Source organism: Psammomys obesus, unplaced genomic scaffold (assembly GCF_907164565.1).
Source record: "Psammomys obesus unplaced genomic scaffold, mPsaObe1.curated_primary_1811, whole genome shotgun sequence".
In the NCBI taxonomy this organism is placed as follows: domain Eukaryota; kingdom Metazoa; phylum Chordata; class Mammalia; order Rodentia; family Muridae; genus Psammomys; species Psammomys obesus.
This window is the reverse complement of record NW_026586173.1, coordinates 14,141,571-14,165,028: the sequence shown is the minus strand read 5'-3', so window position 1 is coordinate 14,165,028 and position 23,458 is coordinate 14,141,571. Positions and strand designations below refer to the sequence as shown.

Sequence of the window (23,458 nt, the reverse complement as noted above, 5' to 3'; positions counted from 1 at the left end):
TGAGCAAGACAGCAGACAAGCCCAGTGTCGCCAGACCCCAAGTCTGTCCTGTTTTCCCTGTCTACTCCAATGCTCTCCCTAGCAGAGACTTTAGGAGTTAACAGCACAGCAAGGCACAAACACTTTTGACACTTACAGATCTCTGAGCTGACTTCTGAGGCTGGGCCTTCTTTTATCCTGACAGCAGACAAAGGAAGAAATAAGGGAAAACGTTACTTCAGAGGCCACAGGGTGAATGCAAGCAGAATATAGGTTCAGCATCTTGGTTCTGAACAACAGAAAACAAATTTTCTCCTGGACCAAAGTGGGGAGACTAGAGGCTTCAAGCTCGTACTACTATTTCTCCCACAATCCACAGCACTAAAGATCTTTCTAAGCCAGTCCCGGCGGTCATGCAGTAACCTAGCACTTGAGGATGAAGCAGGAGGCCTCCTCTTTCTGTCCAAGTCAACATGAGAACTTGCCTTAAGAACAAAAACAAAACCACAGCTGAACATGGCGACACCCACCTTTACTCTCATCACTTGGGTGGCAGAGGCAGGTGGAGCTCTGAATTTGAAGCCAACCTAGTCTATACAATGAGTTTCAGGCCAGCCAAGACTACATAGTGAAACCTTGCCTCAAAAAACCAGAACAGGGGTTGGGGCTCAGTGGGTGGAGTGCCTGCCAAGCATGCATGATATCCTGGGGAGTGGTGATCCCTGCGCTGGGGCTGGAGTGAAGGCGTCAAGGTGATCCTTCCCTACATAGTGATACAGTTTCAAACACAGAAAGCACACACTAGACACAGGCAGTCCAGCATTTTCTGAGCTTGTAAAGGAAGAGTACCTTACTGATAAGCCCATCTGGTATGAGTCTATGCACATCAACATCTTGAGTATTAACCTCAACCCTCCCACATCCTACCACAGGCAACTGTGAGGTACTCAGGCTAGCTGACACACAAGCTTGATGCCATCCTGATTCCATATCAAGAACCCATCCCAAACCAAGAGCTAGCCAATAAGACAACTCAGCACTGGCAAACAAGCCTGACAATCGCAGGGAACCACATGGTGGATAAGAACCAGTTCCTACAAGCTGTCCTCTTGATGTCCACACACACTCACATGAAAATAAAGCGGTACACAAAAGCTCCCTGCCTTGAGGCAAGCACTTACAGTGACCCACTGGCATCTAGGCAAAGAAAGTGAGTCACAGAAATAATCACTGCACTCTGGGCACAATTACCAGAGGTTTGCCTGTTGCCTGCTCTTGGCAGGCCAGCAGTGAGAAAACTTACAAGCCTGCTGGCCTGGGCTCATGCTCCACTCTCTAAATTTCAATTGGGAGAAACCAGGTGGACATTACCCAAGCATCTCCTAAGGTGGAGACTCAAGATGTGAGTTTGTGGCCTCACCAGCTGCTCTAGAGACCCATAAAGCAGGAAGCCACAGACTGACCACTGTACCCAATCAGAGGCCTTGGCACCTAGGGCAGTCTTCCATGTCCCTGAGAGTCAACCAACCACAAATAGAAAAGGCTCAGAAAACTGTCCTCTGCCCACACAGACTGTCCTTGTCCTATTCCCTGAATACTGTAACAGTAACATGAACAGCATTCACAGGGCACTAGGCAACATGTATGCATTAGAGGGGGTCTGAAGGACATGAGGACCCAGCCAAACACTGGGCTGTGCACACGACAACCTTCACTGAAAGAATCCTCACACCACCCTCCAACTGTATGCTTTAGCGCCACAGGAAGGAGCTGGCTTATAAAGAAAGGCAAGTAAGGACTATAAAAAACACATTCCTGGCCCTGCCTCCACCCTACTGGTGCTAGATTACAGCTGCGTACCACTTTGCCAGGCTTGTTTTCGGTTGTCAGAGTGCTCAGTTGAGCAAGTAGAGGGGAGAAAGAGGTAGAGCTGAACTTCAGACTTCAGGGAGCAGGCTTGCTGAACTGACAGGCTCCGACATGCACGGATAGTCAACACCCAAAAGAGGCCAGGCAGACCTGCCCGAGTAGGGAGTGGGGTAGATTTTGCACCCAGAGCCCTGCCCAGTACCATCTCTGCCACACAGACAAGGCCCATGTAAGATAGATAAGGACTCTGCCTTTTCTTCTTTGTCATCATCCATGTCCTTGTGAGTTCCTGGACTTGCTTCTCTGTCTGGTTCCTCCCTCGATCTCTGCCTTGATGTTCTGCCACATAAAAGAACAAACAAAACAATCTCACACAAGAAAACTGGTCACCAAGGCTCAGGCACCACCAAGCAGTCAAGAGGAGGGTTTAACTGGTCTCTTCTTAGAGCTCAAGAACAGGCCACGTTTCCTATCCTTCACCTGTTTATCCTTTATATGATTTTACATTATGTATTTTTGCAGAATTAGGGCTCAAACCTAGTGCACCAAGAACTGATGACAAGTACTCAATTGGGACCCATCAGATGCCGGAACAGATGAAGACTTTGCCACATAAGCCTGATGATCTGAGTTCAATCCCCACAATCCATGATGGGAAGAGTGAACTGAACCCTGAGAGCTGTCCTCTCGCCTCTGCAGGCAAGATATAGCACGTACAGTCTTAGATAAATATACCTGTACACAGCCTGGGCCTATGAGCCACACCCCTCAGCTCTTCAAATGAGTGATAATCAGATGGCAAGACTGTCTGCACCTGCCCTGTGAACACTTTCGATGAAATGAGCGGAGTGTGGCCAGCATCAGCACAAAAAGCTGGCCTCACGCACGAGCCCCATGTCCTTACGCTTCTGCAGCAGCAGCCCCACCCCTGCCCACCTGTATGTGGGTCAGATACTTGGCTGTCCTCTCCACGTGGGCCTTCAATGTTCGAATCACTCAAATGAGTGCTAACAGAAGTTTAAAAAACAAAACAAAACACCCAAGACCACTGTCTCTGAGATTGGGAGACTAGTTCAGGTAAGGACTAGAGTTCAGATTGCCCAGCACCTACACAAACACTGGCTGGGCAGGCCTGGCAGGGTAATCTGCCTTTGATCCCAGTGTTTAGAAGTCTGTGACGAAGCCCCAGAACAAACAGGTTCATTAAGACTAATCCTACAGTGACCTGAGTTCAATTGAAAGCTCCTGCCTGAATGAACAGATGCATTCCAATAAGGAAGACACATCAGCCTCTAGCTACTACATAAATCCACAGGTAAGACACATGCCAAAAAAATAAAAATAAAAAAATTCTCTTTGGATGTGGCAGAACAGGCTATAATCCATGTATCCCCGATGCTGAGGCAGGAAGATCAATCAAGTATGGGCTAGCCTGAAATACATAGGAAATCCTATCTATTAAAAACACCCAAACAAGCCGGGTGGTAGGGGTACTCGCCTTTAGCCCCAGCACTTTGGAGGCAGAGGCAGTAGGATCTCTGTAAGTTCAACGCCAGCCTGGCTTACAGAGCTCCAGGACAGCCAGGGCTACATAGAGAAAACTTGTCTCCAATAAATGAGTAAAAAAGTAACAAATACATCCAACCAAAATTAAATATTAAAAAGGCCAGCAGCACTATTTGCATGAGCTCCTACACTGCTACGGGACTATGCTCAGGCAGACTAAGCCATGGGACAATTAGCCCACTGCCTGCAGGATCAGCGGCCAGTCAACAAGCCCCAGGCGAGTTCAATGGTGGCTGCACTTTGGGATTGTCCGCACACCTCAAGTACAAGCCAACTCATTTTTGGTTGTAAGCCTAGCCTTTTAACGGCTGAGCCATCTCTATTCCTACAAGGTAACTTATACAACCACTCACCCACATGATCAATGGCAGTGCAGTCCCTGAGGCAAGGTCTGAGTCAGGAGAAGGCCACAGGCTACTGTGATATGAGCCTTTGCTGGGGTGGTTAGACTTCCTTTTTGTTGAGGCACAGTATCTATAAAGTCGCAGGAGGCCTGAAGCTTGGCTGATCCAGAACTTACAGAGATCCACCTAGGTCTCCTGAGTGCTAGATTAAAGGTGTGTACCCGAATGCTCTTATTTCTTACTGTTTGTGTGTGTGTGTGTTGAGACAGTGGCTCACTCTGTAGCTCAGGCTGGCCTCAAACTCCTGGCAACCCTCCTACCTTAATCTCCAACCTACCAAGATGAGCTTACGGACGTGTCCCACCACACCCAGCTTTGACTCTAGTTATCTGTATGATGTACGAGCATCCACACTTATGTGAAGTCAGAAGGCAACCTTCCGGAGTGGGTCTCTCTCTATCATGCGAGTTCCAGAGGTTGATCTCAAGCTGTCAGATTTGTGCGGCAAGCGCCTTTACCCAGTGAGCCATCCCATTGGTCCTTAAGTCTGTTTTTCAGCTATTAGTAATCTTTTATGCATACGGGTGTTTTGCCAGCATGTGTCTGTACCACATGTGCGGAGGCCAGAAGATTGAATCCCTGGGATCTGGAGTACAGGCAGTTGTTAGGGTCCACGTGGGTATCAGAACAGAACCCAGGATCTTCTGGAGTGGCTAGTGCTCTTAACCGAGTCATCTCTCCAGGCTAGCTTGGTCTGGCTTTTCTCAGCTTCTTCCCACAAGCTACGAAATCTGTTAGCGCTCAGTACCAGCCCCTATTCACAACTGTGGTACCGCAACTGCATGTCACTACAGGGAGGGCATGGAGGCAAGACAGCCGCACTTACAGCTCTCTGGCTTGACGTCGGGGTCTCTTGTTATCTTCCTAAGACAGGAAAGAAGAGTTCATTAAAAAATAAAAAAAGCCAGGCTGGTCTACAGATCGGAGTTCAAGGTCAGCTACAGTGAGAACCCTGGCACCGGCACCACCCCACCACCACGAAAAAAGTTGACTCCCCAGTGTGTTCTGCATTCCTGCAATGATCCTACTAGATTCTAGTTAGTAAGGTTGCTTGGGCGAACGCTATCGGTGAGCATGGCTCCTCCTGGAGCGGAGACCCACACTTGGACTTGTTTTACCGATTCTGAGGGAGCCACACCTATGCTCCAGGTTGTTGTCATTCTCAACACTCTCACATAAGCCCATATTAAAGTATCTTTATTAAACTCTAACTCTTTTTCCTTTAAAAAAAAAAAAACAAAACTTAAAGCCTAGCAGTGGTGGCAACACGCCTTTAGTCCCAACCCTCGGGCAGCAGAGGTAGGTCGATCCGAGTTCATGGCCAGTCTGGCCTACAGGTGGAGTTCCAGGACCGTCAGGTTCTGTTCCACACAAAGAAACCCTGTCTCAAAAAGCCAAAATAGAATAAAAACAGCTGTCTTTTGGTGGACTCCACAGACAGCAAACACGTTCTTAGACCCGCTGGAGAGGTGCTACAGCACACACACAAAAGTGAACTCTGAAGGGCTGCTAGGGAAATCTCTCAGCAAGCAAAAGGGCCTGCCATGTAGGTCTAATGACCCGAGCTGGAGTTCTCTCAACTTAGCCAAATCCAGGGCCAGCAAGATAAATGCTGAAGGCACTCCTATCTAGACAGATGACCTGCTCTGATATATCTAGGCCCCATGATGAAAAGATCCAAACCCTAAAAGTTGTTTTTTTGACATCCACATGTGTGGACCCTAACAGACACAATACATGTAATAAACAATTTTTAGTTTTATTTCTTTGCTTTTTGCGGTAGTCTCATGTAGGCCAGGCTGGTCTTAAACTAGCTATGTGGCAGAGGATAACCTCTACTTCCAAGTTCTAGGACTGTTAGCACGACTGGAAATTCTTTGTTGTCCTGGAGATGAGGAAACCCAAGGCTGAATGCATGTCAAGCAAGTACTCCAACTATGCTAGGCCTATAAAAACAAAATCGTAAAATTTATCAAGGCCTTAGCTGCTAAACAAATAATTTGTGCAGCTCAGAGCCTTCAACTTCACTTTCCAGCAGTGCTGGTTTCAAGGAAAGAACTGATCAAGTTCTTTCCATGGGGCAATGTTAGATAGGTTTTCTTTTTGTTTAGGGTACTGGGGATGGAACCCAGAGCCTCAAGCACGCTACGCAAATGCTCTGCCACTGACCCAGCCCAGGAAGGCAGCTTTGTATCTGGATGGTGCCACTGGACCTCCAACACCTTCTGTACTCAATGGGGAGACCTCCATAAAGACCTTCAGTCCAGGCTTCCCAGATCAGCCGTCACCCACCCCCCTCCTCTGCTCTCCACACCTCCACCTCATTCCTGGAACCAGAGAGAAGTGCTCAGGGAAGAAGCAGTTGAAGGAGCTTTACCTGTTCACTTGGCTCTTCCTGACACATCTGGGGGTCCAGCGTTACTCTTTCCAGTTTCACTACAGAAACTCCAGCACCACTTTAAGGCAAAGCAGATTATACAGGCAGGACATCAGAAAGCTCAGGCCCCAGAAGCAGCTTCATGAGCCCAACTTCCTCTACCAAGAGCAATCGCCACCCAGGGCTGTGACAGTTAAGTGCTCTCTTATCAAATATTGAGCTGAGGGAGAACTTCCAACCCAGACCTCAACTCATTTTGTGATGAGGGAGAATTCTACATAAATTGAAAGATTAATATTCAGCCCCAAATTCAAACACCCTTAACAGGTTTACAGTTGCCAAGGAAACTTACTACAGAACTTTCAACTTTTCAGAAAGTAATTTCTATAACTGAGAAGGATTCTTACCACTCCATGCCAGTGACTCTGCGCCTCTTATCCTGGGCAGAAGGAGGAATAGAAAATAAGACGTTAATTTGAAAGGTCCATCAACAACAAACACAAGTTAAACAGGGTGGGAAGAGCCGGGCATGCTAGCCCACCTGCAACCCAGCACTCAAGCAGCTGTGACAGGAGGATCACTGTAAGTTCATGGACACCTACAGTTTCAGGGCACCCTGGATGACACAGTGACAGCTTGTCTCAAAATAGACAGGCTGCATGGAGAGATGACTCAGTCACTACGGGTGTTGATGGAATGTACTCATCCAGGGGACTGGAATTCGGTTCCCAGTACCCATGTCAGGTGGCTCATAATTCTAACTCTAGCTCCAGGATCAGGGATTTCTGGCTTCCTTGGACCCCTGCATACATGTGCACATACAAACAAAAAGCCAGAGCATACACATAAAGATGCCTACTAGCTGATGATGGTAGCACACACTTGTCATCCTAGCACTTGGGAGGTGGAGGCAGCAAGATCAAGAGTTCAAGCCCAGTCAGGGCTACAAAATACTCTCTCAATATACTTGTATATATCAAACGCTGGGGCCTAGTATGTAGTCCAAGGGCACACTGCTTACCTAGGATGGGTGAGGCCCTAGGTTTGATCCCAACATTGAAAAAAAATAGACTACCTAGAACTCCGCCTCCTGATGCCTTCAGACCAGACTACAGCAATAGCTGTTACACGACTCCAGCCTGCTGGTCTGCCCTGTCCTTTTCAAACCCATCAGGCTCTAACACCATATGAGTACATTCCATCAACAGCTCTTATCCCTCCCTCTAACCCACACACTCTGGAACACCCCTACTCCAAGTGGTCTGTTTGTAGATAGACCACCTTTCTTCCCTTTGCAGGCAAATACATCAAGGTAAGTGTCCAGAGTCAATAGGGCTGCCCACCTGATCTCTCTCTGCATCAGACTCATCTGGGATTCTCTTCTCAGATTCTTCTTTGGGTTTCCGTTTAGCGGGGCTGCGCACGGTGAGGAGACTGTTAGTTCTGAGATACACACACACACTTGGGTATGTTTAGGAGCATTTGCATGGGGCTGGCGAGATGGCTCAGTGCTTAAAAGCACCCACTCCTCTTACAGAGCACCTGGGTGCAGGGTCCAACACGGCTAACTCCAGTTCCAGGGCATCTCTCACTCTGACTTCCACGGACACTGCACAATGTGGTGCACAGACATAAATGCAGGCCAAGCACTCATGCAAATGAAAGTAAACAAAAGCCAAACATGTATATGTATGTTTATACAAATCTATAAAATCAAACATCGTGAGGTTGGAGCAATGTTCCAGTACAAAAATAGTTTATAAATGGTATGGAAACAGTATTATGCTTTATTTTTCTATTACTTGGTGGCGAAGTATAAAGGTTCTTTATTGTTTTATGTACATGGGTGTTTTGCGTGCATGTATGTCTGTATACCATGTATATGCCTGCAGTGCCCGAGGAGGGTGGAAGGAAGGGCAGCAGATCACCAGAACTGGAGTTGCAGATGGTCATTAACTACCATGTGGGTGAAGAGAATCAAAGCTGAGTCTGACCCAAGAGCAGCCAGTGCTCCTAACTACTGAGCCATCTCTCCAGCTCTGAGCATAAGGGTTCGTGTTCCTTGTGCTATAGCTTTGTGTCTGTACGCCTTAAGATGTCTCAGAAAGTGAAAAAAGACGAGGTGCTCACAGGCAATGCTTGTCAGTGTCTAGTGAACAAAACCCTGTAAAACGGACATCTATGTCAGGATGCAGTATGGCTCAGTGGGAAATCCTCTGCCTAGACTCCCCCAGAGAAAGGTTAGGGGTCATGGCTCAGTGGTAGTGTTCCTAACCTGTCTATCCTCAATACTAAAACGAAGACAAAAAAAGATAACTCGTGATCTGTAGAAGGCACTCTGATTCCGTTCACGTTTTTCCAAAAATAACAGGCCCCGAGAAATGTGCAACATCCCAGTCATTACATACTGACCCCTTCATGAAGTGAGATGTAATGGTGGTCTGCCTAGTGGTTCTCCTTGTAGCCGTGGAACTAGATGAAGCTTCAGCTGTTTAAAAACAGGAGATAGAAAAAGGACATGGCGTACTTCAACAAATGCCTGCACATGGCCGGGTGCTGCAAGAACGGACACTTCTTGGCTTTCAGTCTAGACTACAAACTGCATACCAGCTTGCCCAGGTCAGCAGACAGCCCCCTTAGAGCTGCCATTGCTCAGTATCTGGCAACAGCATCATACAGCCCAGGAAAATACAACCCAGAATCCAAGAATAGTTTGTAGTGGCCATGCACCATGTCTATACCATCATAATCAAAAAACCCAAACTGAAATCTCACGTGGGGACCCCTCCGTGTGCGTAAAGCTAGGTAGAAAGAAAATGAAACCAGAGCTCAGTACGGACAGCATGTACAGAGCCCTGGGCTCCATCTTTAGCACCAGGAACACCCCAGCGAACCCTCCCCACAAGGCTTGGCAGATAGATGTGCCCTTCCCTAGCAACTGCAGGTCCTAGGTTCCATCCCTGGCACTGCAAAAGCAAGGACAGACAGCGCACAAGGAAAGGAAGGGTAAGAACCCAGAGAATCAGGGCGCAGCTCAATGCCAGCATGTGCTTACACTTCCTTCTCAGCCTAGAACACATGTGGTACACGCCAAGGGTTCAAGACAGACTGGCCCTTCAACTGAACCACAGCCTCCGAGATGGAAACAAGTCAAGTGAGATAGGCAAGGTAGCACTCGGGAGGCTGAAGCAGGAGGACAGTTTTAAGGCTAGCCTGAGCTGTACAGACACAGGCTCAAGAACAGCCAGAAAACCCAGAACAAGCAAACAGCTGTAAACAGCCATGTGTCCTTACGCTTAGTCTCACTGTCCGACTTGCTTCTCTTAGGTGTCCGAGGCTTGGGTCCGGTTTTGGGGGATTGGTTTGAGTCTGCCATTTCTGCCCTCCGGCTTGGCCGGCTCCCGTTGGCTGGACAACCGTTGGCTTTTCGGGTGAGAGAGTGTGTTCCGTTCTCCAAGGACAAATCTTTATTTAAAAGGGATTTGACTTTAGCCAGGTAGCCCTCCTATAACAGGAAAGAATAACTTAGTAGGAAGACATCATAGGACACAGATGCCTCTACCTCCCGGGTCACAGACCATCCCCTGGGAGCAGGTGGCTTCCTAGAAACTGAGAAACAGAACAGACTTACCTCAGACAATTCCTCTTTATGTAATTTGGCTTCCAAATCACATAACTGGCTCTTTATTTCTGTTTGCAGGAATTCATGCAACAAGTTCAATTTCTCTTTCACACACTCCTGTGGGAAGGACACAGCTGAGGAACCCCCAAACTCCCAAACTAGCAATTAACAAACTAATACAGGACTTAAATGCCTGACTGCCCCAGTAGCTGGCTGCTAGGCAGCCTTGGTTCAGCTAAAAACTAAACACAAGCTAGGTGTGGTATAAGATGCCCGAGATCTCCACACTTCCTTAGACAAGGAGGGCTGCTGTAACTTTAAGAACAGTTTAAACTATCTATAGTGATTTCAGGGTCATCCCATTCTGCCTCAGAAAGAAACTAGGGGCCTGGGAGATAGTATAGTCATTAAAGCACTGCCATGCAAGCAGGAAGACCAGAGTTCAGATGCCCAGTACTGGCATAAAAGCTTGGTAGACACAGTAGCCAGCCTGTAATCTCAACATTCAGACAGGGGATTCCTAGACCAAGCTGACACTTAAGACTAGCTGAACCTACAAGTTCCACATTCAGTGATGTTTCAGTGTATTTGATCCTACTGTGAACCTCGAGATTGTGAACCGCAAAAACCTGTTTGTTTGAGGCAGGGTTTGTCTGTGCAGCCACGGCTATCCTGGACTTGCTTTGTAGACCAGGCTGGCCTCAAACTCAAAGAGGTCCACCGCCTTTGCCTCCCTGAGGCTGGGATTACAGACATGTGCCACCAGACCCAGTTTTTCTGTTTCATGTGGCTCAGCCCTAACACACACCTTTAACCCAAGAGCTTTCTGTTTGTTGTAAACAAGTACTGTAGTGTGGCTCGGTGCTAGCATACACCTTTAATCCAAGAGTTTTCTATAAACAGGATTAAATAAAGTTAACCCTTGGTCAGGAGGCCAGCAAGCAACCAGCTGACAGGAATTTAACAAGAAGGAGGGACATTGAGAGAAGGGTATTTAAACAGCATGGAAAAGAAAGGGCTTTTGGCTTTTTCCTTCTGGGACAGCAGCTGAGTTATTTCCCTTCAGGGACATCAGCTGAGTAGGAAGGTCAGCTGGGTGCTTTCTCTGCCTCTGAGCTAGTAGGTTTTCACCTCAGCATCTGGCTTTAACGATTGGGATTTTCTTCTTTATATAACACAGTGAGTCTCTACCTTAATAAATGAAGTGGACGGTGACCAAAAAGATATCTGACATCAACCTCTAGCTTCTACGTGCACCTAGTTGCATACAGGTACTCATGCGTGAACACATGCACAGACACAAGGAAATACCTAAAGGAAGAGGAGTTACCTTTTCTGTTAAGCCATCTCTTTCCAAGTCTTTGAGCCTGGGTAAAGAAAATGACAAAAGATGAGCAACTTCATTTACCTCTGAGAATCAATGCCACAGTCTAAAACAAACAAAAATTGGGGTGCTGGAATCGTGGTACCTGCCTGTGGTACTAGTCATTCATAAGGCTGAGGAAGGAGGATCACTCAAGCCCTTAACTTTGTAGCCAACTTGGGCAACATAGTGAGAATTGTATCCTCAAAATGAAAAAAAGGAAGGAAGGAAAAAAGGAAAGATGAGAGGGAGGGAGGAAGGAGAGAGAAAAATAAACATAATATCTGAGTGTTGGGGCAAATACAGTTCCCTCTAACCCTGGCCCCAGTGTCTAGCATCATTTTTTCTTTTTGGCTGTTTTCTACAGATAAGAATCTCATACCTGGGTGGTCGAACTCACATTTCTCCCGCCCACCTCCTGAGTGCTGAGACTAAAAGCATGCCCCACTGAGTTTTTAGTATGTACTATGCCTTCCCATGATGTCCTTAGTAACCTGAGCAGAAAGAATACATATGTCAGTCTCCTAGAAACGGGTAAAGGACAGCACAGGAGTGACTTCAGATAGCTGCTCACACTATCAGCCAGCACTCTCAGAGTGGAGGCAGGAAAAACCCAAGTTGAAGCTAGCCTGTGCTACAAAGCGAGACTATACCTCAGCTAAGAGCACTGGAGATGCAGCTTAGCTGGTAGAGTGCTTGCTTAGCATGCATGAGGCACTGGGTTCCATCCCTAGCTCCCCATTAACTGGGTATGGCGGTAACACTAATTCCAGGACTCAGAATGAAGGGGCAAAAGGATCAAGAATTCAAAGTCATCCTTGGTGTACATTGCAAGCTGAGGCTAGCTTGGACTTCCCTCTGTTTCAAAGCAGAGGGAAAATATACAAGAAAGGAAATGAGAAGCAAGCCACATAGTCAGGGTCCTTCCATAGCCTGGATGACCTACAATAGTTTTTCCTAAGTGGGTCACCTCCTAAAGAGCCTGCCACGGCTTAGATGTCAGCATGAGTCATGGCTGCATAGTGGGAACCAGCCAGTTGATGGCTCCTGGAGGCCAGGTATAGATGGCAGCCTTCTATCGTAGAACTGATTAAATGGTAAAAATGAGGTGTCTAGGACATTGGGTGTGCCCACATAGAGAGGAGCTAGAGATGAAATTTGAGAAGTCAGTGGTGAGCGGAGAATGCGCTCAGGAGTAGAGTTCCTGCCTGGCATGTTAAGGTCCTGGATTCCATGCATAGCACGACACAGGGAGGACAAAGCAGGCCAAAATCTCAGTTCAGCCTCCAGAATGTGTACCTAAGTTCAGAAGCACGGAATTCCCCTGGATTTGTCTGGAAAAATGTGGTCAATCACCGAAAATCTTACCTCTCTGGTCAGGGGAGGAAGACACAAGTGGTAACCTGTGACCCAGCCTGGGAGCCTGGGGACAGTGGAGGGTGAACAGGTCTAACCAGCTAGGTTGGTGTCTGCCAGAGAAGAGGGCATCTTGGAGAGCAGCCAGGCCTGTGCATCTCTGCCCCATCCCAGCTGCTCAAAGGCTGGGCGTTCAGGTTTCAGGAACTGGAGGGCAGAGCCAGTCTTCCACTGTGGCTATCCCAGGTACTGGCAGGGCCTGCCTCCTACTTCTAACACCACTTCCATAATGGGTGCCTACTGTGCGCAAGACCCTTGAAACGGCAGGTCAACACAGCGAGGTTCTAGACCCTGCTCTAGGCAACAAGCCGGTGACTGCAACAGCAGACAGACCTGCCCACTGGCCTGGCAGTCAGCAAAGGGGCTTTTGCTTGGAAGATGCTCCTCACCCTGCACCTGTACTCATGGCAAGCTAGGGTGTAGCAGTGCACAGCACAGCAAGCTCCAGACACCCAGGGTCTTGAGAATGCTTGTCTGGTATGTACATCCTGGGTCCCAGCACCCAGTAACCCAGGTGTGGAGGTACATATTTATGAGCCCAGCACTTGGGAGTTAAGGGGAGGAGGTACAGGAGTTCTAGGCCAGCCTAGACTATATGAGTTTAAGCCTAGCCTGGCTCCATGAGACTAACTAAAAATAAGGCTATGGAATGGTTGACATGTTTTTGTGGACTTGTTCATTCAAATGGTTATTTCTCTACCCCATATCTGGTTTCAATTCCATGGCTTTGTGGTGTATATTCTAAGTATCTCCTGGCTCAAGTTTGTGTAAACATAGTTATTTGTTCTCTGTATTGCCAATAAAACTCCAACCAGCCAGTGCTCAGCAATAGTGCTAATAGGATGGGCTGTCTGAGAAAGAGAGGACTGGGAAGCATCAAGATGAACCAGACCTGGCTGGAGAAATGACTCAGAGGTTAAGAGCACTGCTTGCTCTTCCAGAGGTCCTGAGTTCAATTCTCAGCAACCACATGGTGGTTCACAACCATCTATAATGATATGCATTGCCCTCTTCTGGTGTGCAGGTGTACATAAAGACTGGACATTGTATACCTAATAAATAAATCTTAAAAAAATGAACCAGACCTAGATGACGATTAAAAAGCAAGTATGTAGGAAATTTGCATGGGAGGAATCCAGACTAGCTTAGAGGTTTAAGATGTGATTATTGCTCAGGATTGTACTCTGGGCTAATTAAATAAATCCTAGGCTCTCTGTGTGGTTATTTGGGTAGACAGCTGGTTAGAGTTACTGCTGTATTACTAATATGAATTACTAATTATTAGTAATCATTCTACAACTGGTGATTTTTCAGAGGCTCCAGTTGGAGTGTGGCAGAGGGCTGCCTAACACATAAAGCCAGTTCCCCCGGTACCCAAATGAAAAGAAAAATCCTTCCAGGAGCTCAGGGCCCCACACTAGCAAGTCATCCCACCCTACAGTAACTTGGCCAAAGGCAAGACTCAAAGAAAGGCAGCTGCAGAAGTGGACACTTGTAGCCAGAGGCATAAACACAGCTGCTACAGCAGCCCGTGACTGTCTTATTCCTTTTGTGTCCCACCTAATCCTGGGATAGACCAGAACCTCACAAATGTTGGGTCTACCACTGAGCCACACTCCCGAACCCAGTTACTCTTCCTTAAAATGGTGGTGGGACACAGATACAGTGTCCAGCCCAACAGTCCCTAGATCCTGAGATTACACCAAGACAGATCAATCTGGTGTGGTAGCACACAAGATGAGTTCACAGGATCCCAAGTTCAAGGAGAACTTACCCTACAAAAACCACCATGTCTCAAAAAAGTGAATGAGCCAGATGGATCTCTGTGAGTTCGAGGCCAGCCTGATCTAAAAAGCAAGTCCAGGACAGCCAAGGATACACAGAGAAACCCTGTCTCGAAAAACAACATGAAAGAGACTCAAAACATCCTTAGCCCTATGCTAACCTGCCAGGCTGTAATTCATTCCTAACGAAACCTTGAAACATGCATAGCCTGGTGCCGCAGGACTGCAACCCCGACAGTCAAGCAGAGGCGGGAGAACGGCAAGTTCCACCCCACCCCAAATAAGATCATGTAGGGTGGGGAGACGGACAGTGGGTACAGGCACCTTCCACCAGGCCTGACCAAAGTTCAACTCCTGCAAGGAGAAGCAGAGAACCAGGTCCTGAAGTTATCCTGACCTCCACGTAAGTGCCACACACACTCACACAAGAAGTTAATTTTAAGAAAACCTAATGTAGGGGCTGGAGAGATGGCTCAGTGGTTAAGAGTACTACTTTTCCAGAGGACCCAGTTTTAATTCCTAACACCCATGGGGCAGCTCACAACTGTCTAATTCCAGCATCCAACACCCTCACACAGACATTCATGCAGACAAAATAGCAGTGCACATTAAAAAACAAGTAATAAAATTTAAAAACTAATGTAGATGAACAGTTAAAACTTGAGCTCTAGGAGGGCCATGGAGACGCACGCCTTTAATCCCAGCACTCAGGAGGCAGAGGCAGGCCGAATCAAAGCCAGCCTGGTCTACGAGCAAGTTCTAGGATGGCCACGGCTACACAGAAAGACCTTGTCTTAAGAGGGAAAAACAAAACTTGAGCTCTGCCCTGGAGAAAGAACAAGCCCAACGGCACAAAGAGGGAGAGAGCCTCCCTAGCAGAGCCCCAGTGAAGAAGCTGCTTCAGGGGACACCCAAAAACTTCCGTAACAGCGCCAGACAGGAAAGGTAAGTCCAGAGAGGAGTCAGCAACGTCAAAAGACCTTCCAAAGAGAGGTAGGACAATATCGGAGCCACACTTTTAGAAAATTAGTCTGACAGAAACATGAACTAGGAGATTGCAACGGTTAAGTTATTTCAACATCCTAAACCAGAAATGCTGGTCTGAAATACAATTTGGCAGCAAAACAGGGCCTACAAGGCAAGCCCAGCGTTCTAGAGCCCTGCCTTTTCTGTGTGCTGCTGGGGATGGAAGCCAGGGCCTTGAGTGTTAAAAAGACGTTCTCCCACCTAGCTGTACCCAGACTCCACCTCTAGCTAGGCAGATGGGGTGAGGCCATGTGATGATAGTATCTTCAGTCCTCCCTCCTCACAAGATGCTGTTGTCCTGACCCCAGCACCCGTGACTCTCATGTATTTGGCAACTGCGACTCTGCAGATATGACTAAGATTCCGGTGTTTTTGAATGAAAGATGGGAAGATCAGGGACAAACAGCATGGGCCTAGTCACTTAACTCCCTCAGCACAGAGCCTTCTAGCTGCATAGCAAGAGACTAAAGCACGGAGGAAAGCTCAGAGACACAAGGACTTGGCCTGAGAGGCTAGTTTAAAGCGGGTGGTAAAGACTGAGGGGGAAGGAGTCAAATGCTCAGGCCACTTGAGAAGCTGAGACAGTTCTCAGTTTAGCATTGGCCATACACAGTGGCACACACCTGCAAGTCCATCACTCAAGAAGCCAAAGCAGGAACATCCAAGTTTCAGGTCATTCTCAGTCACATAACACATCTGAAGCCACAGCAGAAGAGGGAGGGGAAAGCGACTCAGCAAAGACCCATGGGAAAAGCTGCAAATGGAGAAAAACCACCCCTCACTTGCGAGTCAGCCAAACCAGTCAACGAGGGAAGCACTAGACTCAGTGAGGGGTTTCAAAAAATAAGATGGACATGACACACACAGATAAATGTACTTAAATACAGCCAGTGAGATGGCTCAGTAGGTTAAAGGAATTTGCCATTCAAGCCTGGAAACCTAGGTTTGATCCGCAGAACCCCACAAAGGTGGAAAGAGTGTCAGTGCCAACAATTTGACCTCTGACCTTTACACATCCCATGGCAACTCCCCCTTACCATGTAACTACAATTTTATTTAAAGATTAAGAGAAAATTAAGTTCAAATAGTCCTCAGCAGCTATATGCATGTGGAGAAGCACACCTGAACTCATATACACACAGGTGTAATACACATCTGTCGGCACTCACAAAGGAGTGTACTCACAAGCCATGGAAACCAAGTTCAAAATTACCCTGCGATATAGGAAACCTCATCTTGAAATTAGAACAAGAGGGGCTGGAGAGATGGCTCAGTGTTTAAGAGCACTGTCTGCTCTTCCAAAGGACCCAGGTTCAATTCCCAGTACCCACATAGCAGCTCACAACTGTCTGTTAACTCCAGTTCCAAGGGATCTGACACCTTCACATTGATGCACATAAAAAACAAAGAAATTAGAAAAAGAAAAATAAAGAAAAAGTTTGCACACTAAGATTCTAAGAAAAGAGAGAATCAAGTCCCCCAGACTTGCAACAGCAAGAAACTAAAACTGTCAGTTCTTCAGGGAGGCCACATTCCAGAAGAAATGCAGCCTGGAACAGCTTGCTCCCTCCCTCTTTTCCTCCCTCCCTCATTTCTGACCTACAGAGCTACAGCAGTTGAGAATGTTTGGCCCAAGGAGTGGCTCAGGGGCACACCAATGGTGTGCATACATGCCATGCCCAAGGGCTCCAGATCCTTGGCCAGCACCAAGATCCAAAAACAACAAACAGAAGGTCATCTAACCTGAGAAAAAGATCTAAAACTAAATCAGTCTTGGCAGCTCATGCTGGTAATCCCAGCAGCATTCAGAAGGCCGAGGCAGGACAGACAATTCAAAGTTAGCCTGGGCTAAAAAGACCCAGTTTCAAAACAAAAGGGTGACTTGAGACCTGGCACCCAAAAGCCTCTGCAAACCGCAGAAAGAACAAGGCTAGATCGTTTTTACATTCAAGCCTGGAATAAAAAGCCAACGCAGCTGCCTCCAGAGAGCTCCTGAGGACATTAGCTTGCTGGAAGGTAGAAGCTCCCGCTCCCTGCTGTGAGGGCCTAGGATGGGGACCTCCAGGCTGGAGCCCTAACCCACTACCCACCACCATGAGATCAGCGGGCCCACAAAACTCCAAAGAGCAGTCAGCCCCAGTCCCATTTTCCAGATGGCACATTGAGTGGTAAAGTATTTGCACTGGGTTCTAGCCCCAGTGCCCCCTCTCCCCCCAAATGGATGGAAGCCCCGGAGAGCTGGCTTGGTGGTTAACAGCACGTGCTCCTCTTTCAGAGGACTCAAGTTCAGCACCTGGAAAAGGTGGCTTACATCACCCCTCCCCATCAACTCCTGGTCCAAGGGATCTGACCCCTTCTCATAGTCTATGGGTACGTGCATGAGCATGGCATACACATAAGTAAAAAGTAAGTGTTTAAAAATGGATATGGGGAGATGGATGGTAAGGGTATTAAGACAGCATAAGATAAATATCTGCCCAGCCCAAGGTAAATAAGACAACCATAAAATCTAAAAAAAAAAAAAAAAAAAAAAAGGACACGGAGGGCTGGAGAGATGGCTCAGCAGTTAAGAGCACTGGCTGCTCTTCCAGAGGACCCAGGCTCAATTCCCAGCACCCACATGGCAGCTCACAACTGTCTGTAACTCCTGTTCCAGGGGATCTGACACCCCTCACTCAAACATCTGTGCAGTCAAAGCCCACATATATAAAATGCAAATAAATTATATTAAGAAACGGACACGGGGGCTGGAGAGATGGCTCAGTGGTTAAGAGTGGTTAAGACTGCTCTTCCAAAGGACCCAGGTTCAACTCCCAGCACCCCCATGGCAGCTCACAACTGTCTATAACAGATCTGACACCTTTATCCTAATGTATATAAGATTAAAAAAAACTTATATATAAAAAAAAAGAAATGGACATGGAAGTAGGTGTGGTGGTGCATGCCTGTGATCCCAGCACTCGGAAGGCAGAGGCAAGCAGACCTGTGTGAGTTCGAGGCCAGCCTGGCCATCCAGGGCTACACAGAAAGACCCTCTTTAAAAAAGGGTGGGGCATGGACAGGGGCTAAGATGGCAACCACACAGTTGCAAGGGACAGCACAGGATAAAAAAAAGACACCTGTCCAACCAAGTGAGTGTTCCGGGTCTTCTGGAGTAAGAGGTAGCCCTCTCCAGCATAGAGCTAACAGACACACAGGCCTGGGGTCAACTTCAGTGCGGCAAAAACGAATTCAAATTTAAGTCCCAGGATATTATCTTTCCAAGGAGGAAGAGGGAAAGCCAGTGAGCAGAGCGCTCACCCAGCACAACACTTGGGGCTCCCACTCCACCCCAGCGTCACATAAACCAAGTACACCCGCACATGTGAATACCGGCTCCCAGGAGCGGAGGCAGGAGGACGAGGCGTCCGTGTCATCTTAAGCTACACACGGAGATTGAGGCCAGCTGGGCTACCCAACTGTCTGAAACAGACTGCCATGCCACGCCCAAGGACCTGAGTTTGGAGCCCAATACCCACAGACAGACATGGAGAAAGGAGCCCTGGGTGTGCTGGCCAGCCAGACGACCTGAATCAGTGAGTTCCAAGGCTATGAGCAAGCGGTCTCAAGGAAAAGGTTCTTGGTCTCTGAACTCAGAGGGACGGGTAGGAGGGCATGTGTTTCAAGCCAGTCAAGTTTACATACCAAGGCCCAGGACAACTGGGGTTACACAGCAAACCTTGTCTCTGACAATAAGGCTGAAAGAGAAAACCCAGTTCCAGGGATCCGATGTCTTTCTGGCCTCCTTGGTGCACCCGGTGCACAGATACACTCACAGGCAAAGCACCTACACATGACAGACACCCACCTGCCTCTGCCTCCCCGAGTGCTGGGATTACTGGTGTGCACCACCATGCCCGGCTCAAACGTAATTAAAAAAAAAAAAAAAAAAAAAAAAACACTTTTTTTTTTTTTTTAAAGCTGGGCATGGTGGCACTTGCATACAGGATACAGGAGCCAAAGGCAGGTGGCTATCCAAGTTTAAGGACAGCCTGGTCTACAGAGTTCCAGGCTACATAGTAAGATAGCCTGTCTCAAAAGAATGAAAAAAATTTTTTTTTCCGAGGCAGTTTCTCAGTGTAATAGCACTGGCTGTCCTGGAAAACTCTTTGTAGACCAGGCTGGCCTCAAACTGAGAGATCCTGGAGTGCTGGAATTAAAGGAATGCACCACCACGCCTTTATTTTAAGGGTCAGAAGGAACGCTCTGCAGGCAAAAGCACTTGTTGCCAAGACCAGAATTCCATCTCCAGGACCTCCAAGAACTGATTCGGGAAAGGCGTCCTCGACCTCCATATGGATATTTTACCTACACAAATACAGGTAGATGAATGTAATAACTACGGCTTGGTGAGATGGAACAGTGATAGAGGCAGTCATACATGTGTCACACATGCCTGAAAACCTCAATTAGATCCCAAATTCACGTGAAGGTGGAAGAGGGTATGAACATCAGGAAGCCCGCTCACTGCCACAGGCATGCTGTGGTACATAGTGACGTTATCAGGTTGTCCTTTTACACACACCTGTGCTATGGCACACGCACATCAAACACACACCATCCACACACAAGTTTAAATAACAAGAGCAAGCCAGGAATGAAACACAAACCTGGCAATGCAGTACTCAGGAGGCACAAGAATCTAAGTGCAAGGCCAACTGGAACTACCCAGAAACCCTGTCTCAAAAAAATTTAATTAAAAAAAAAAAACTGAAAAAAATTAGAAACCTGTGTCAACAAGGGAATCTTGGCTGTGGAAGGGCTGCCATCTGGTCAGGAAAAGAAAGTCTTCATCCCGAAAGGCATGAGTGTTTTTAATTTTTTGTTTTTTGTTTTTTTGTTTTTTCTGAGACAGGGTTTCTCTGTGTAGCCCTGGCTGTCCTGGACTCACATTGTAGACCAGGCTGGCCTTGAACTCACAGCGATCCACCTGCCTCTGGCTCCGAGTGCTGTGATTAAAGGCGGCCTGCAAGTCGTGAATTTTTGAAACAAGGCCTTGGTTAAATTCTAACTTGTGACCCTCCTGCCTCTTAAAGGCTGAAGTTACAGGTCATGGCCACCACAACTAAGTAAAAAGCATGATTTTTCAAAGATGCAGAGTTTAATATATCTCACAATCAGAGTGCTGCCAAGTCTGAAGACCTGAGTTCCATACCCAGAACCCTTGTGGAAGGAAGACCAGTCCCTGCAAGGTTTCCTCTGCCCTCCACACACAAGCCGTAGCATGTTTCCAAATACACACTAAATAAGACTTAGAATCAAATGTTCAAAGTACTTTATATGTCTGGCAGCACTATGCATACTTAAACTGCCATTTAAATACAGAATAGAAGCGTGGACAGAAGCTACATCAAAGCCTAACTATCCTACATCAAGGCTCCTGGACTATCGTACCACATGGAAGTACCTCTCACATCTCGTATAGTACATATTTATTTTCCCTTTCTGGAAAAGACACACACAAAGAAGGGCAGGAAAAGACAGGTCATCTCCCTGTCTAACTTTACAGAATCAAGTACTTATGTGTATATTTGGTACAATAAATTGTAGAAGAAAAAAAATCTGTTCAGGGGTGTCACAAAAGCTGCCGACGTTTACGCCTATACTATCAAAAACAAGCATTCAAAACCCAAACCATCATAGTGACACATGCCAGTAATCCCAGCACTGAGGAGAAAGGAAGACAGAGTTCCAGGCCAGTCTGGGAAACTCACCAAGAACCCGGTCTCAGAAAGGAAAAAAAAAAAAAAAAAAAAAAAAAAGAACTGAAGAGGACCAGAGGTGTAGTTCAGTGGTATAAAACTCGCATGCACAAAGCTTCAGGGCCAATCCTCAGGGAGAGTGGGGCATGACAGGAACGGGAATTTCAGTCAGTCCCATTTCATCCCCAGAAATTCAAGTAGGAATTGACCAGGCATCACCCCAGTAAACCAAACCACGGAAATAGTCAGCAAAAGTAGATTCATAGATCGGGTTGGAGTAAGTCCAGAGCTGGTCAAGGCGCCTCTGACTAATGCGCAATGGCACGTGGGACAAGTTTTCAGGAATGAACTGACTGATGGATGGCCTTCTGCAACAGGAAGCGGGATCCTGCATTCCCGCCAAGCTCTGGGCACCGAGGCATGGAAGGTAGTGGAGGACCCTGGTACAACTGAAGTTGAAGAGTTTCCTTGATCGCTGGAGCTGTGGGTTCCACATGGTCTGAAATGGGGGGGAGGGGCGGGGGAGGTTACCTGCCATCCCTATCTCCTCGGGGGGAAAAAAACACTAGACAATGTAAAAAGCTTTGTCAGCGGCACCAGGATCGAAGGCGAGGGCCGAGACAGCTCATTACCGCCCCCCCACCTCCAAGATACACACTTTGGACACTGTCAAAGATTTCCTCGATTGCTCTGGGACCTCGGGACCTAATTTATGTCACTGCCAACGTGGAGGACCCATTCTACAACATCCGTCTCCAGGCAAGGAGTCTTTGATGGCTTCAGGATCGCAAGAGCTCCTTCAGTTTAGGATCAAAACAAAACGGAAACCCACCAGGGCTAGGGCTGCAAGCTGCCCAGGCCCAGCGCAGCGCTGGGAGAGAAAAGCGCCTAGAACTTGACAGCAGAGATGGGAAGGAGGGAAACGGAGAGCCCTTCTGCACTTGGGCCTGCAGAGGACCCAGCGGACACCGCAGGGTGGGCGCGATGGGACCTACAGGGCACCGGAAGTGGAGGCTGGAGCTGGGTGGGGGCTGAGTGGTGTCCACAGGCCGGGAGGGGGGCACTTCCTGCACACTCAGGAGCCTGGTTCACCAAAGAGGAGGAACCCTGGAGGTGTCCCCAAGCTTGTTCTAGTTCAGGGGACTAGGAGGGACGGCTCGCCTGTTCCCCTCAAGTTCCCGGTCAGTGAGATCGCCAGGACCCCAGCCCCCACCCACTTTTGGCGCCAACAGCCAGAAGCAAGCGCAACCGGAAGCACGGCCCGCGCCAAACGCCGTCCCGCGCATGCGCGTCCCGGCTGTCAGCGGCCGCAGGGCCACCCTGAGTAGAGATACCCCTACAAATGCCTCGGCATCGGTTCCGCCCCTCACCCCCACCCCGCAGAGCACCTACCGCCTGCGGACATGGTCGGGCAGCGAGCCTGCTGGGGAGGCAAGCGCAGGCACTCGGGCCGGGGCTGTTCGTGCTGGCATCTCGCAGGTTGCAGTCGTCAAGACACCTCTGAACGAGACCCCGGCTTTTTCGCGCGCGCGGAAACCAATTGGGAGGGGGCGGCGCAAGCGGAAGCAGCGTGTACCACAGGGCAAGACAGTGGGGGAAGACTGTGTGTGCCCAACGGGAGCGCGCATGCGCCTGACAGCGCACGGCTCACCTTCTGACTGCAGTGGGCTCGTCCGTGCTGTGGCTGGCGCCGCGCATCTCCCCCTTCTCTAGAGCCTGTGAGAGCAGGTACTTTTGCTCTAGCAGAGGACCCTGGGATGCTTGCCAACGCCCCACATCCCATCACTCCAAACCCCTATAGTTCCACTGCCACGATCCTACACCCTCTTCTGGCCTCTGCGGGCACTGCACTCACATGCACAAACACATAATTTTAACAAATCTTTTGATAAAGGAAAAGCCATGGCTGGGTTCGTAGCACACCCCTTTGATCCCAACACTCCCAGAGGCAAGTGTAGCTCTGAGTTCAAAGCTAGCCTGGTCTACAGAGCGAGTTCCAGGACAGCCAAGGCTACACAGAAACCCTGCTAAAGAAGAAAGAGAAGAGAGAAAAAGAGTCAGGTGGTGTTGGCTCAGCACTCAGGAGGAAGGCAGATCTCAAGTTCGAGGCCAGCCAGGTCTACAAAGCAAGTTCTAGGACAGCCAGAGCTACACAGAAACCATTTCGAGAAAAAAAAAAAAAAAGGAAAAAAATATGAGTATTTGAGCAAAAGGACTCACATCTAACCCAATCTTCACTCCCTTGCCCTCTAAAATGACCTTGAGTACACCATCTGGACTCATCAGGGCTGAAAGCACCTCCTTAAAAATG

General features: G+C 48.1%; 1 protein-coding gene across 1 annotated transcript in view; it reads right to left on the bottom strand.

Annotated features, from left to right (window-relative positions):
• Dnmt1 (DNA methyltransferase 1) overlaps positions 1–22,713 on the bottom strand; it is a 49,285-nt gene extending 26,572 nt beyond the window's left edge. The window contains exons 1-11 of the mRNA XM_055601328.1: positions 22,540–22,713; positions 11,148–11,184; positions 9,827–9,934; positions 9,490–9,700; positions 8,608–8,683; positions 7,539–7,611; positions 6,603–6,634; positions 6,196–6,274; positions 4,645–4,682; positions 2,100–2,187; positions 137–177 (exon numbers count right to left, since the gene is read on the bottom strand). Of these exons, the coding sequence (XP_055457303.1) occupies positions 137–177; positions 2,100–2,187; positions 4,645–4,682; positions 6,196–6,274; positions 6,603–6,634; positions 7,539–7,611; positions 8,608–8,683; positions 9,490–9,700; positions 9,827–9,934; positions 11,148–11,184; positions 22,540–22,619 (863 nt within the window). The 5' untranslated portion in view covers positions 22,620–22,713. The remainder of the gene's footprint in view (positions 1–136; positions 178–2,099; positions 2,188–4,644; positions 4,683–6,195; positions 6,275–6,602; positions 6,635–7,538; positions 7,612–8,607; positions 8,684–9,489; positions 9,701–9,826; positions 9,935–11,147; positions 11,185–22,539) is intronic.
• Between the last annotated feature and the right edge of the window lie 745 nt (positions 22,714–23,458).